This window comes from Perognathus longimembris, chromosome 15 (genome assembly GCF_023159225.1).
Source record: "Perognathus longimembris pacificus isolate PPM17 chromosome 15, ASM2315922v1, whole genome shotgun sequence".
NCBI classification, from domain to species: Eukaryota; Metazoa; Chordata; class Mammalia; order Rodentia; family Heteromyidae; genus Perognathus; species Perognathus longimembris.
In genome coordinates this window covers 41,921,109-41,937,726 of record NC_063175.1, presented here as the reverse complement: position 1 = coordinate 41,937,726, position 16,618 = coordinate 41,921,109, and the positions used below count along the sequence as shown (strand labels likewise).

The window sequence follows — 16,618 nt, the reverse complement described above, 5'->3', positions numbered from 1 at the left end:
ACACACACACACACACACACACACACACACAGTGCTCAGGCCCCAAGTTTGAGCTCCTGGACTAGCACATGCGCATCCATAACACACACACACACACACACACACACACACACACACACACACACACACACACACACACACACACTTACCCCTAACAATGCATTCACAAGAGGTCAAGCATTCTGGAGTGTGTGCATGTATGTCTGTTTGTGGGTTTTAAGGTTTATAGGAATACTAGGTTTTAAGTGTCCTTATACGGAGTACCTTTTAAAAACAAGGTCACCAAGCACTGTTTTTATACATAGGAAAATTTTACTAAGAAAATATAAGAACACACATCTCATTACAAGTGATATCACAAAACAGCGAAAAAGACTTCACAAGTTTGTAGACCAATCTGTAAGAAGGCAGTCTAGTATAATACACTCTACACGAGGTGCCTGCTAGTCTCTGAACCTATTCCCATGGGCAATCACAACACTGGTTCTTCTGCCATTGTACCCACAACACAAGGAGCTACAATGGGGCTTCCCTGAAGTCACGAATTCATGTTTGGGATGTTATACAGAGAACACAAAACTATTAGTTGCAAAAATAGCTTTAACTTTTATTAGTTTTAAAGCTCATTAGGTAAAGTGTAATAAAACACCAGGCAGGAATTTTTCTCAATCATTTAGCTAAAATAAGACTCCAAAAATGTATTTTCTTTTTTTTTTTTTTTGGCCAGTCCTGGGGCTTGGACTCAGGGCCTGAGCACTGTCCCTGGCTTCCTTTTGCTCAAGGCTAGCACTCTGCCACATGAGCCACAGCGCCACTTCTGGCCATTTTCTGTATATGTGGTGCTGGGGAATCGAACCCAGGGCCTCATGTATATGAGGCAGGCACTCTTGCCAGTAGGCCATATCCCCAGCCCCAGAAATGTATTTTCTATCATTACTTTCTAATTGTTTTTACCTTCTTAAAAAGGAGCTGCGTATGCACACACGCAATATAATTTAGCATAGACCTTCCAATGAGGATGAATATTGACATGCGAGGAACCACAGTGAATAGCATGATATAGAAGTGTCATGGAAACTGATTTTCACAAAAATGGTAAGTTATTGGTTCTAGACATATTACTGACATCAAAAGATGGCTGTTGAGAATCTTTGGTGTCATTTATCAAGTTTAAAGTTCAAATTTTTTTTTTTTTTTTTTTTTTTTTTTTTTGCCAGTCCTGGGCCTTAGACTGAGGGCCTGAGCACTGTCCCTGGTTTCTTTTTGCTCAAGGCTAGCACTCTGCCACTTGAGCCACAGCACCACTTCTGGCTTTTTCTGTATATGTGGTGCTGAGGAATCGAACCCAGGGCTTCATGCATGTGAGGCAAGCACTCTACCACTAGGCCATATCCCCAGCCCCTAAAGTTCAATTCTTAATGGACACATCAACTAACTAAAATGTTGGAGATGAACAAATATAAGGAGTTAATACTGTGTTTGAATCATCAATGAAATACAGTAAAAACTGAATGAGCCAACAAAGTGCACTGAATAGGACTAAAGACTAATATACTGTAAGGACTGGTAAAGAACATGGTTTCAAATGTTCAATTGAAACCATGCCTGAAGTTTCACATAAGATTGCCTACAGAGGCCCTTCCCCAATGACAGGAGTGTGAGTTAAGAGCCACAGTTCTGCTACTCATTAGGAAATATTTGGCAAGTCATTAACCTCTCTGTCCTTGTCTGTGAAACAGGGTAAGAGCTAAGAAACAGAGGTTATCATAATTGCCATATACACACAACCAGGTCTGTCATCAGTTGTCAACTGTATATACCAAATATGTTGGTGATAATTCAATGACTATATAGAAACAATGGTTTAGTAGAACATACAGTTAACGTGAGGAAAGGGAAAATGATTTTTCTAGAACATAAAAGGAAATCCTAATCCTAGCACTCAGGAAGATGAGGCAGTAAGATTGTAAATTTGTGTCCAGTCTGACCTATGTAAGCCCCTGTCCTATGCCTCTCACCTAAGAAAAAAAATTCCAAAGGCCAACCAAAACCAGAAACCCCAAAACAAAGCAAACAATAAGATATGCACATACATGCACAAACATATACATACAAACAGAAGACACATTCTTAAAACTGAAGAATATTTCCCTTAGTCTTGAAACTTACAGGATATATTCCTTTCCAAGTAGCAATCTCAACTATTACTTGAAAACAAGATTACATAACCATACGAAATCTATTTCTTGGCAAAATCCTGTCTACTCAAAGATACTAAAGTGATTTGAATAATTCTAAACAAGTGAACTATGAATATTTCGACTTATTTTTCTCTGAGAGATACGACTGTCCAAAATCTAAGAAAGGAAAACAATGTTTTCAAAAATCTAAGTATTCAGTGATTCCTTTCAAGGATTAGAGAATTATGCAATTAAGTCATGTTCTCTTTTTTAGATTCTCCTGAATTTACTTCAATTTGAAAGAGGCATTGTTGGGTTTTCTTTTTTTCTGGGCTTGCATTAGAATGTCTTAGGGTAACCTCAAATAAGAAGGATGTTTTCTGTAGCAGAATTATCTTGAATATTTAAAACATTAACTGTCAATTTAGCTTGCTTGTAGAGGGCTTCGTTTTAACATTTACATGCACTAAGGGGAAATCACACATCAGCTGGCAATGAATTTGTGCCATGTTCTGCAGTCAGCAATGTCTGCAATAGAACACAGGTAGCCTTGTCTTGGATGGAAATATGGAATCTGATAAAACTGTCCTGTAAGTAGATTTCTAGTAAGAGCTTTGAGATTTATATGAATGATCTCAAGTATTATATATATGCCCTAAAGAGCCAATTTTGTTTTGGCAGAACACTGGACTTATTGGAGTGTGACAGTTACCAATGAGGGTTATAAAATATCTTGGGAAATAAGGTACAGGGCATTTGGATGAGATATTTTTCCAAGGTAAAGCTTTTGATATTCCATCACTAGCTCCTTTGGGTTTTCTCATATTGGGGAGGAGTAACTAATGTTTCACATTCCTTGACCATCATATTTAAGTCTTAATTCATTTAGCAACTCTTCTGTGAAAAGGTAAAGAACTATTTCAAATCCTGAGGATGATCATTTAGAAAAAAGATCAAGAATAAGCTAAGTCTTATTATTAGAAAATAACAAAATTAAAATGACACACTCATTCTTCTGTAAATGAAAATTTGCTAGGCTCACTTAAGCATACTTCAAATCTACAATATGGAATTAAACAGTACTCCAGTTTTTATGCATTTTGAGGAAAAAACCCATAAAGATACCATATTAATTGTTCTTATAACTAGCCTGAAAAAACTCAATGTAATGAAACTAGACGAGAGACCTAATTTCAGGCATTTTTCATATAAATGGAAGCATGTATTTAAGCATTACACTTAAAGTTCATACCACATGCAGAATGCTTTTCAATGTGTTTTCTGTACTGGCCACATAGGCATCAGCTGGAAATTTGTTGGAAAGAAAGAAAAAAACAAAGAAATGAAAGGAGGGAGGGGGAAGGAAGGAAGGAAATGCAATTTCTTTCAAGCACCCTTACCCTCACCCTCTGTATATAAACAACATGGGTCAAGTGTCCAGATGATCTGACTTTAAAACCCCACTCTAAGACAGTGACTGTGAGGGCAAAGGACCTATGTGTAGAATCCCTGGGGGGATTCAGCTGAAGATACACATGCCAGGGCTCTGCCCCTCTTGGTCCAAGGACTGTTGCGGGAAGAGCAGTCGTCTCCACTGAAAAGAAGGTTCACAGTGATTCTGAACAACCTTCTGTAGGAAACCATCCCTGAGGCCAGGTGCTAGTGACTGACACCTATCATCCTGGATACTCAAACTAAGACGTGAAGATCATGCTTTGAAGCTAGCTAGTTCAGCAAGGTCTGACTCTTATCTCCAATTCACCAGCGAAATAGCTGAGGAAAGTGGTTCAAGACCCAGTAAGTACCAGCACACATACCAACAAAGAAAACATCCTTGAGCCGGATGTGGGTAATTCCAGTACTCAGGAGACTGTTGCAGGAGGCTCACTACTTTGAGGTTATCCTAAGCTAAAGAATGAGACTCTATCTCTTAAAAAGAAAGAAAGAAAAAATTTAAAATTCATCCTTGAAAAATATCTTAACCAAAATCTCGAAGTAAATTTTCCATTACTGTCTATAACCTTAACCTCATTAGTGGCCCAATTTGTTTCACAACCCAGGCAGATGAGAAAAACAGGTGTGCTCATTTCCTCCTACTGAAAATCAAGTGACAAGTGACGGACAGAATTTCTTCTCTATCCAAAAGAGAGAGCTTCTACTAGGCCAAAGCTCCCAAGCAAAGCCCAGATGTCTGTTTCTCTTCTGATTGGAAATCATTGTGGTCTCTTCTTACTTTGTCAAGGTAACAGCTCCTGCCTGTACTCTTAATTAAAAAAATTAAATTCAATTTATATGCAATCATTTATACTTGTCACATAATGTTCTGGAAAGAACTTAATAAAACTAGGTAACTTTTTTAAAAAAGCTAAGGAAATATAACATTTATGTCTTATGTAAGCAGGCTATATTCTATTAGCCTATTTTTTCCCTCTATTTTTTTCCTCTAAACTTTTAATGATATTCATGAATACTCATACATAGTTCATAATCAAGTATCTTAGTAAAAATTACTTTCAGTATATGTCCCCAACTACAGTAAGCCAAGTAAAAACAAAAACAGGCTTGTAACTATATGCTTGTCATGTTAAACAAAAAATCAAGATTTCACACAGATTTTCAGAGGTGATTTTGTTCTGATAAAAACATGAAAAATTAAGCTAGATGCAGGTGGCTCACATCCTAGCTACACAGGAAACTGAGATCTGAGGACCATGATTCAAAGCTAGCCCAGGCAGGAAAGTCCATGATACTCTTATCTCCAATTAACCACCAGAAAACTGGAAGTGGCATTGTGGCTCAGAGTGGTAGAGTGCTAGCCTTGAGCAAAAGAGCTCAGGGACAGTGCCCATTCTGACTTCAAACCCTAGAATCAAAACAAAACAAAAACACCAAGAAAATTTTTTTAAAAAACTTTGATTTAAAAAAACTTAAACAAATTGTAAGTTAATTATTTCATGAAAAAGATTTCTGATTTACTCATTTGTTAGATGAACTAACCCATTATGTATTCCCATCCTCCAAATGGCAGTCATTTCAAGTGTTCTTTGTTTTAAAAAAAAAAAGTTCAAAATTTAGAATCAACCACTATGGGCATAAGGGAAGATAAACAACAAAAAGGTGATTTTCCCACAGAGAAATATCAAATATGTATGCTGATAGGTAACCATTTTTTATTCTTGTCACTAGTCTACAGTGAGCATTTAGAAATTTTGTCCACTCCAAGTACCCACAGTAGTCAGACACTATCACAGTAGGCCAAACTTATCAATTGTCCGGGTACTTTTGGATTTTCCTTTAGGATTTTCAGTATGGTCTCTCTAGCTTAGTCTCTCTAGTTAAATACAACTCATTCACATGTGAAACAAGACTATCATTTATTTTCAAAAAGTCACATGATGTTAGACATAAGGTATGTATGAAGTATCACATACTCCATCAGCTGGAAGTTCAAAGTATGAAACCATGTGTTTTCATTGTAAACAGAATGAAATTTCTAGCTGGGCAATAAGATAGTATAGTGAAACCTAAATTTATGGTATTATTATTAAATAAAAGTGATTTTTATACACTGTTCTTTCAAATGAGTTTTATTTGCCTACAGGCAACAGTAGTTCCTAAGTTCTTATTACCCTCTCAAAATGTTAGTTAAGCCTTGATTCAGTTCTAGAAAATAAGCAAGGGTGGTTTTATTTTTTTGTATTTTTGTTTTTGTTTCGTATTTTTTCCCAGATCTGTCTCCTATAAAGGAGTTTCACAGCCTGAGGATAAAAGAAAAAATATACATATATATATATTTAGATAGTAACAATTTTTCTTTCCTAGCTTCTCAAAATTCTCATGCTCACAGAAGTAAGTTTCTCCTTTAATACCCCCAAAATAAGTGGGTGAGAGAAGATAATTAGCTCAAACAGTAAAGAACAAATACCTTGGCAAGCATGAATAAGAATACAAATGAAGACAGCCACAAATACCATTTTTGAAATCTCTTATATGGGCGAACATAGGGACTAAAGCATTCTGTGATTATTTGACTGTAGGGTAATTCCTTGCCATCAACAAATCTATCTCCAACAGACATGTAGATTCATGGGGAAAAAAATAAGTCAAGCAATTCATATGAGGAAGAATAAAACACAGCCACATCTTAAATATGAGAACATTATCTTTGCCTTAAAAAAAACAAGGCAGCGTTCCCTGAAGCATGGACAGTACTGTACAGCGCTTCTACTCTGTTATCTGGGGAGGGCGGGACGCAGCTTCTGGCCAGGCATACACATCTGGCAGCAGGGAATCATATTCACTTCGCCATATTCTTTCTCTGATATATTTGGCCTTGTCTTCAGGTTCTGGGTATCGGAAAGCCATTTTATTAGCATACAGGTACTCCGTAACCTGTGAAAGAAGTAAAATTACTGTGAAGGTCTTGCATGTGATCCTATCAGAGAAAAGTATATTACAACACATGGAAAGGAACTTTGAACAATAGTATTTTTATCCCTCAAGACAAGAAAAAGCATGCCTACTTTGACGTATTTTAAAACATTTGAAAACTATGTGAAGCTTAAAAGATAAAACAAGCTGGTGCCAGTGGCTCAGGCCCGACATTCCTAGCTATTCAGGAGGCTGAGATCTGAGGATTGTTGTTCAAAGCCAGCTGGGCAGGAAAGTCCAATTAACCACTAAAAAGAATGGAAGTGGGGGCTGGGGATATAGCCTAGAGGCAAGAGTGCCTGCCTCGGTATACCCGAGGCCCTAGGTTCGATTCCCCAGCACCACATATACAGAAAACGGCCAGAAGCGGCGCTGTGGCTCAAGTGGCAGAGTGCTAGCCTTGAGCGGGAAGAAGCCAGGGACAGTGCTCAGGCCCTGAGTCCAAGGCCCAGGACTGGCCAAAAAAAAAAAGAAAAAAAAAAGAATGGAAGTGGTGCTCTGGCTCAAGTGGTAGGGTGCTAGCCTTGAGCTTAAGAGCTCAGGGACAGTGCGTAGGCCCAGAGTTCAAGCCCCTCCGCCACTAAAAAAAAAAAAAAAAAAAAATCAAACAAAAATCAACTGCCACTTCACAAATTCAATGTGCTTCACTCACTTCCCCTGATTCAGAGAAGACTTGTTAGCATTTCTTTGATACTTTAATTCCACAGATTTCAGTTCTACCATAAGTCAGCCCAACAGACACACTTGACTGATCTGTCCAATCTGTCCTTCTCCACAGCCCGACTGCAAAGGGGGTCTTGGGGGGCTTCTGTGTATAGGGGACTCCACTACCTGCCCGATGGGGAGAAAACCTGCAATGAACCAGATGTTTTCACTCTAGGATTTGGATTAAGAATCAGAGACATTATTATGAATCGAAGGTTGGAGGCTAGAGACAAGGTGGCTTGAGTGGATTTCTGATCTCCCCCTCCTCTTCTTTCTCTCCTTCTTCTGGCTGTATAGCGTTTGAACTCAGGGCCTCAAACGTGCTAAGCAGGCACATGAGCCACACTCCCAATCCTTACTGCATCATTTAAATTTTTGAATAAGGTCTCTCATTTTTATCTAGGCTAGTCTGGATTCCAATCCTACTAATATGCTTGTCAAGGAGCTGAGATGCCAGCACGTACCACCATACCTAGCTTTTATTGGTTGAGATGAATTCTTGTGCTGGTTGCTCTCTAACTGCTATCCGCCCAATCTCTGCCTCCTATGTAGCTAGGATGACCACAAAGCTCCTCACTGAAGTTTCTTGTTTCGGTTTTATGAAAGAAAAATTTAGTAAAACAAATAGTGGCTGAAAACAATCTTCTCCCCTTTGGTCATGGGGCATGAACTCTGTGCCTGAACGCAGAGTGCCCTTTCCTTAATTTTTTTAAATCAAAAGAAATTTCAAAAACAAAAGTTTTAGATTCCCACAGGTGGATTAATCACATATTCTCACAGGTGCGCCAATCACACAGCTTATTTACTGTGATAAAGCTTTTAGTTAATCTCTCATTATTGTCAGTTGTGTTTAAATTACTTGGGGATCCACCAAGTATTTCCTGCCCTTTCATTTTATAAGCAGTATAAAAGTATGGTGATCCATGGCCAGGCACCGATAGCTCATGCCTATAATCTGAGCTACTCAGGAGGCTGAGATCTGAGGATCATAGTTCGAAACCAGCCTAGGCAGGAAAGCCCATGAGACTCCTATCTCCAACTAGTCACCAGAAAACCCTTAATGGTGCTGTGGCTCAAAGTGGTAGAGCATTAGCCTTGAGCAAAAGAGTTTGGGGACAGGGTACAGGTGCAGAATTCAAGCAAAAAAAAAAAAGTGACCCTCCTAAGGCAAAAAGGCATTCAATTTCAGTAATAAAGCAAAAAATTTAGATTTGTTGAAAGGTGGCATGTCTTTAACACAAATCAGGTGGTGTGGTGGGGAAAAGGCACTAAACTTTCTCATTTCAATACTGAACTTTAGACATACTGAGCACTTTCGTATTTTCCTCAGTGTACTATGTACACACAAATACCAAGGGTATACTATACTATCAAAATCTCAGGGCAGTATATTCTCAGCAACAATCACAAGACAACTCTAAAAGGATGAGAGAAGGCAGACCAGCAGAAGACTGGGTTTTCTTTTGGCTTCTTATTTTCTATAGATTTGGAGCAGAAAAAGCTGGTAGTCTTAAACACCAAGAGAAACAAACAAAAGAAGCCTCACCAAATGCTTTCCTCTCTAGTCATATGACTAAAAAGAAGTTATCCTAACAGGACAGAAATTTTTTTTTTGCTGGTTCTGGAACTTGAACTCAGCCTGCCCCCTAAGCTTCTTTTGTTCAAGTCTAGCACTCTACCACTTGAGCACAGCGCCACTTTTAGCTTTTTCTGAGTAGTTTATTGGAGATAGGAGTCTAATGGACTTTCCTGCCCAGGCTGGCTTTGAACCAGGATCCTCAAATCTCAGCCTCTTGAGTAGCTAGGATTACGGGTGTGAGTCAACGGTGCCTGGCTTATAAAACTTTTTAGATACTAACCACTGCACTCCAAACAAATACCTCAGTAAAAGATTAAAGTGGGGCTGGGAATGTTGCTTAGTGGTAGTGCTTGCCTAGCATGCATGAAGTCCTGGGTTTGATTCCTCAGCACCACATAAACAGAAAAAGCCAAAAGTGGCACTGTGGCTTTGAGCAAAAGGAAGCCACGGGCAGTGCTTAGGTCCTGAGTTCAAATTCCAGGACAGGCAAAAAGAAAAAAAAAAAGACCAACATGCTCTACTTGAACTGTACTACTGAAAGCCAAAGGAGGAGCCTTGACTTCCACTGAGGTTATAAGCCACCCCAACCACCCCCTCGGGAGGTGGCAGAGAAGGGGACTGGGTCTTTCATCAACAAGAATCCTGCATACCCCCACCTCCCACAGTCAGCAGAGCCTGAATAGGAAGCATGTAAACTAGACAGTAAGCATCTCAAGCATCAAGGCACTGGGGAAGTATATTAGAGAAAGTTTACAGGAGGTGAACACATTGCCCATTGTTCTGTAGTGGCAAGGAAGCTACCAAGGAACAGAATCAGGAGAAAGAAGTAGTAATGAAGAGCTCCTCTGTGAGGTGTCAACAGGCTGAGTGGGAGCCTGTCCTTTCTCAACAGCGACAGGGCAGCCCGTGTCCTTTCCTTGCTAAAGAAGTTCCACAGAAAGTCATGTGAAAAGAAGATTTAAGTAAAGTTGAGAATCTCTTACTATATGTAAGTAACCAGGTCTCAATTAAAAAAGCAAAAACACTCAGCAGATCAAAAGTAACTGTAGGAACAATAATCCAAGTATGTTAAAACTAAGATGGCAGTGGTATTATAATTGGCTTGCAAAGATTTTAAGACAGCCATGATAAAAGTGTCTCACAAATTGACTGTGAGCATGCTCAATAGAGATGGAAATTAGAAAACCTGAGCAAAGAAAAAGAAACTCTCAGTAAAGAAACAGAGAGTAGTCTGGGCTAGATAATGAGCCTGTCTCAAAAAATAATCAGCAAAGACATGTTTATAATTTTTTTTTTTTGGGGGGGGAATGCCCATCCTGGGGCTTGAACTCCATGCCTAGACTCTGTTCCTGAGTGCTTTTGCTCAAGGCTAGTGCTCTACCACTTGAGCCACAGCTCTACTTTCTTGTTTTGGTGATTAACTGGAGATAGAGTCTCATGGACTCTTCTGCCCAGGCTGCCTTTGAACTGATCTTCAGACTTAAGTTTCCTGAGTAGCTTGGATCAAAATGTGTAAATTACTGACTGGCACCTGGCTTGATGTTTATGCTTTTGAAGTGAGAGGCAAAGAAGGAATCTACAAAAGAAAGGCGGTTCAAAGATATACTGATCTCTAATAATACAATATAAATTAACACTTTTCTTTTACTGTGGAAATATTTGACAACATGTATCAGAAGCCTAAGCATGTAAATATCTTTTGTTCTTATAATTAGATTTCTTTTTCTAGTGGTTGGGGGGGTGGGGAGTTAGTGGTGTACTGGAGTTTGAACTCACAGCCTGCATAATATCCTAGCACAGGACTAGAATTTAACTTAAAGAAAAACCATTACAGGCATGGGGATGTAGCTAAGTGATAGAGCACTTGTTTAGCATGCAGTTCCTAGGTTTGATCACCAGCACTGTGATCAACGTTAAAAAAAAAAAAAAAAAAAAAAACAGAGAAATGGCCAAGCACTGGTGGCTCATGCCTATAATCCTAGCTACTCAGGAGACAGAGATCTGAGGATCATGGTCCACCCTGGCACAAAAGTCCTTGTGAGACTCTTAATCTCAAATTAACTACTCAAAAACCAGAGGTGGAGCTGTGGCTCAAAGTGGTAGAGTGCTAGCCTTGAGCAAAAGAGCTCAGGGACAGCACCCAGGGCCTTGAATTCAAGCCCCACAACCAACCAAAAAACAAAAACAAAACCATGCAAAACAGAAATAATTATAACAAATCATCATATAAAATGAAGCACTATTGATCAAACATGAAAATAATTACTGACTTACGTGGGAAAAGTTTACACTGTATTAAGTGGAAAAGTACAGTTAGTGTTTAAACACATTATAAAACTAGGCACAAGTGACTGCATATGACATGTACATATTTGATACAAACAAAAAGAGTAGAAGCTGGCTATTCTTTGCACACTTCTAAGTGTTTCAAATTTACCTCTAATGAACTTGTGTTATTTGTGAAAGATGTCAGTAACATTTATATGAACACATAAAGTCACTTACTTTAATAGCAATATTAACAGAAACTTCCTGAATATTACCAAGTGGTGGGTAAAGTCTCCCCTGGGCTAACTCTTCATCTGTCAATTGACTTGTCAGTGCCTGAAGAGAAAACAGAATTTTACTATTGTTTAACAGAAGTAGCAGAAAAATGGAAGAACTTTTAAAAATGAGAAAAAGAGGAAGACAAGAGATAATTAAATTCTTATTTCTTACAGGAATACACTACACCACTACAGGAATTAAAATTATTCTCCACTGAACAATAAAGAAATTTAAAGGCATACTGATACATACAGAGCCTGGCATAATACCAACAGCCACTAAGAAAACAGACACCAATATTGGTATTAATTGGAGTGCTTCAGAATTCCTTTTGTGATGTCTGTAGCTTCAATAGTCAGAACTCCAAACTTCAGTATTTGCCCATTAAATATAGAGAAGAATCTAGTTTACTCGTGTAATCACAGTGCTACCTTCGTAAAAGGGTGTGTGTACACACATATGCATCCACACATGTGGATATGGGTGTCTATAAAATACAGTCCAAATGCTGTGGATACAAAAGGGTTTATAATTTATAAACATCTGTCAAAGTAGACCAAAAAAGTAATGGACAATTAACTTTTTTCCATTAATAAAGCAGATTTAGCCTATTTTCTCTGCTTTGTCCACTTGTCTTTGTGATTCATCCTTTATAAAATAAACAGTATTTGACATATTTACCTTTGCAGCTTCTAAGAAAACACTGTCACTGATATGTCGGGTTTCACAGAGAATAACAGCTAGAGCCACACCTAGAACACATTTTAAGTAGTTTATTTAGTAAGACTACTTTACAAAGTCAGAAAGGTAAGAGTGGACACTATGTTGAACAACTTGTAGGCAGGGATGGGAGGGAAAACTGGGAGAGAGCAAAGGAAGGGGTGACACTGCCCAAAAAGAAATGACTTATGAAGTTGTAACCCCTCCCTTCTGTACACCACCTTTATAATAGCAATAAAAGTTTTTTTAAAAAAGAGATCTTAGAATCAGAAGAAAAAAAAATTATGAATGGTGCCAAACTACTATTGCAGGAAATAAATGCCGATTTACCAAATCACAAACAGCAACCCAGAAGAAAACAAACTGAGCTAAATTCACATCGAATTATCTGTATTAACTTACGATACTTATCCACTAAAGAAATAATTTTAGAAATAAGTAGCTTTCCTCAATTTAGTTTGCATGTATGTGTATGAAAGAAACCCACAGCATACTCCTAATGCTCCATTACTTGTTCAATAGAGGTGACTACTTTCAATTATTTAACTGATTATTTTAATATTTCTCACTCTTAAATAATGTTATATTTTTGGTTTTTTTTCTGGGGGGGAGGAGAGATCATCAATCCTTTTTTGTGATAAGTAAGCATTTAGTTTTCTTTCCTATTTCCAGCCTTCTCTTTCTTCCCAATACAATTAGGCTCAGTCAATGTTTGCATTATTATGACTTCATATGTGATTCACAGCTTAGCCATGTATTAACACTGTATACAATTCTTTTCATAACTTGTTTCCTCTGAAGTTAATTATTGCCCTCTCATTCCATTTGACTTTTTAGTGCTCAGCATTTCATTTCACTCTCCAATTGTCTAAACCATCTGCTATCTTGGTTACCTGATGTTCCCTCTTCTGCTAGAGCTCCAATTTGGACAGGTGATTGATTCTCCATTCAACTTCGGGGATTGTCATTTTAGAAACTCCTTTATCAGTATAGGAACTCTGTTTATTTCAGAATCATTTCCTAATTCCCCTTCTTCCCCTCAGTGTTTTGCTACTCTTTCTGGCAGGGCAAGTTCTTCTGTGATTTCCTAAAAATCTGCTTCTGGGGAATGTATGATTTGAAACCGTGCCTTTCTGATAATGGATTTATATCTCTCCACTTAGTCCATATTTTGGGTTTGAATTCTGGTTTGAAAATTTCCTGCAGAACTTTCAGGTGGTACCTCATGTCCAATGCTGGTGACAAACCCAATGTCCATCTGAGTCTAGAGACCCATCAGAAAACTGTGTTTTGGCTTCAAATCTATAAGGAAGTAGGAGCTTGACTTCTGTATCTGATGTTCTGTGATTTCATAATACTGTGCCTTGAGGTGCATTTTCAACCACACATTTGACACTCAGTGGTGGGCCCTTCCAATCTAACTTCTTCCCAAGTAGTGGGGATTATATGCATGAGCCATAAGTAGCTAACGTAATTCATTAGTTTTTAATGCATTTTCCTGCTAGATCACTCACTCATAATAGTTTAATTCCACTTAAATGAAAAGCTTGGTTGTGCATACAAACTCTGTATTTTTTAAATACTCCATAATTGTTCTATCCTCTGTAAACTACATTGATTCTGATTTACCCACACATTCTCAAGTTCCTTTGGTCTTCATTACTTCTAACATCTTAGAACTTGTATCTGGGATGACATATTTCAGCCTAAGTAATAAGATTTCTTTTCCTTACATACAACTCTGGAGGTGGTGAATTTATTTTTCTGAATGTCTTCATTTTGCCTTAGTTCTTGAGAAATACTGCACTGAGTAAAGAATTCTGGGCCGGCATGTATTTCATGTAAGCAAACCACAACAGATCATCCCAGTGCCTTTTGGCAGTTTACTGATGTTGGAGAGATCAATGTCCATTTCACAGTTACCCCTTTGACAGAAATACTTCTGCTCTGGGAGCTTTCATGCTTTCTCCTTGCTGTGATTTTTCTAAGCCTCACAATGAGATTCAGAAGTGTCAATTTCTTGCAGAGGTTTCTGTAAGTTTCTTGGATAGCTATGATCATTTATCAGTTCAAAGAAATTCTCAGCCAAGAGGTATACAAACATTGCCTCTGACTCACTGTCATTTTCTTCTAGGATTTTAATTAAAAATATACTAATTAAAGATATATTCTTATCTGTTCTTCTGTACTTTCCTATCTTTCTCCCCCCCCCCCCCCCCCCCGTGTGTGTGTGTGTGTTTGACCTATCCTCCTCCACTTGATTCTCTTTGGTCCAATCACTCAATTCTTGATCTAGATTAATGTTTTTTCAATTCTACAATTGTGACTTTTTTTCTTCTTAACCCAGGCTGATTTGGAACTCATTCTCCTCGTTGATAAGCAGCGTGTACCACCACAGGTGGCCATTTGTGACTTTTGACTGAAGTTTTCAAGTTTGGCTTTTACTGTCACGAACATAATAAACATACTTGTGTCTTATAGCACTTACATGTCAAGTTTTAACATAGCTGTTTCTATTGTGGTTTTTGCTGGTTTTGGCTTACACTGTCATGTCTCTTTATGTGACTTGTTTATCTTTAATAGGGGTTGTATTTTTGGATTCCTTTCTTTTTTTTTTGAAAATTTTAGTATAGATTTAATTTAGGACAACAGGGTTAAAAGTAAAGAGAAATAGAAAAAAAGAACCATTTCCTGCTCCCCATGCAGGAAATGGAAATACAAAAAAACTCTACAACTTTATTAATACAAATAATTTGAGGACTAAGATAGTGTGTTTCAGAGATTTTTGTTTGTTTCTGCTTGGCACTGGCGATCCAGAGGCTTTGGGTTTCTTGGATGGGCCACTGTTGCTGCTGAGAACACCTGTATTCCTAGGTGCCATTTGGTAGGCTTTCAGCAGAGGGTGGGATAAAGTGTTCCAGAATCCTCTTTGATAGGTGTCAGACTTGGATAAGGTACCAGTACTGTCCTTCCTCCGGGACAACACTTTTGCCTCTTGGCCACTTAACTCATAGCCAATGAGTACTCGTAATATGACACTACTTCAAATGCTTGCTCACTCAACTCTAGCTCTCTCCCTAATCCTTTTTCTCTAATTTACACTAAACAGTTAATTTTCCCCAAATGGGCATGTGTTCTAAGCTAGGACACATGATGTGATTCAAGCAGTCATTCGCCATCAATCACAGTATTTCAGGACACAAGTCCCTCCCTAATCTTTTATTAGAGTCAACATATAATTGACAATTTTCTTTCTTTTCTTTGCCAGTTGTGGGGCTTGAAATTAGGGCCTGAGTGCAGGCCTCGAGTTCAAGATTGAGGCCATCACCACCACCAACAAGATAAAAGACATGGCAAAAATGTGAATTAAAATTTAAAAGTTGAGGGCTGGGGATATAGCCTAGTGGCAAGAGTGCCTGCCTCGGATACACGAGGCCCTAGGTTCGATTCCCCAGCACCACATATGCAGAAAACGGCCAGAAGCGGCGCTGTGGCTCAAGTGGCAGAGTGCTAGCCTTGAGCGGGAAGAAGCCAGGGACAGTGCTCAGGCCCTGAGTCCAAGGCCCAGGACTGGCCAAAAAAAAAAAAAAAAAAATTTAAAAGTTGAGGGCTGGGGATATAGCCTAGTGGCAAGAGTGCCTGCCTCGGATACACGAGGCCCTAGGTTCGATTCCCCAGCACCACATATACAGAAAACGGCCAGAAGCGGCGCTGTGGCTCAAGTGGCAGAGTGCTAGCCTTGAGCAGGAAGAAGCCAGGGACAGTGCTCAGGCCCTGAGTCCAAGGCCCAGGACTGGCCAAAAAAAAAAATTTAAAAGTTAAGGTGGGAGCTTGTGGTTCATCCTTGTAATATTGGTTACTCAGGAGGCTGACATATGAAGATCTTAGTTTGAAGTCAGCCTGGGGCAGAAAAATCCATGAGATGTTTATCTCCAATTAACCAGCAAAAAGCTAAGTGCCTAGGCCCTATTACTAGCACCAAATAAAGAAAAAAAAGTTGACACAGTAACAGAAATTCAACCATGGTTTAACATTAATTCCACAGGAAAAGATGAAGATATGTTTCTATAATGAAATTATTCTGTCATAGACATGTATGATAATGGCAATGAACTCTAACTTAGATGCACCCCAGAATGCTTTCAGAAATTTAAAAAGAAAGATTATGAGAAAGGAAAAACCTTTAGACATATAAAAGATGAATCTCATTGGCTAGATTTCCTATCAGCTCTGCTGGACTTAACTAAAAGTGAATGGAAGAAAACCACCAACAGTCTGAGGACAGTGACTTTGACTTTACAAATCTTTATTTAAACTGTCAAGTGAGAGGATAAAAATAACACCATTTTCAGATTTGTAAAAATTCAGAAAGTGTTCACGTGTTCTTCAGGGGAAAAAAAAGCTTATTCAAAGACATACATATTGCATACACAGAAGACAGAGAATGGACTAGCAT

At 38.5% G+C, this 16,618-nt stretch overlaps 1 protein-coding gene across 3 annotated transcripts in view; it reads right to left on the bottom strand.

Moving 5' to 3' along the window:
• Positions 1-5,330: 5,330 nt before the first annotated feature.
• Positions 5,331-16,618, bottom strand: part of Me2 (malic enzyme 2) — a 55,483-nt gene continuing 44,195 nt past the window's right edge. For all 3 annotated transcript variants that reach the window (XM_048363190.1, XM_048363188.1, XM_048363189.1), the window contains exons 14-16: positions 12,124-12,194; positions 11,401-11,499; positions 5,331-6,572 (exon numbers count right to left, since the gene is read on the bottom strand). In XM_048363190.1, coding sequence (XP_048219147.1) covers positions 6,405-6,572; positions 11,401-11,499; positions 12,124-12,194 — 338 coding nt within the window. In that variant the 3' untranslated portion in view covers positions 5,331-6,404. The remainder of the gene's footprint in view (positions 6,573-11,400; positions 11,500-12,123; positions 12,195-16,618) is intronic.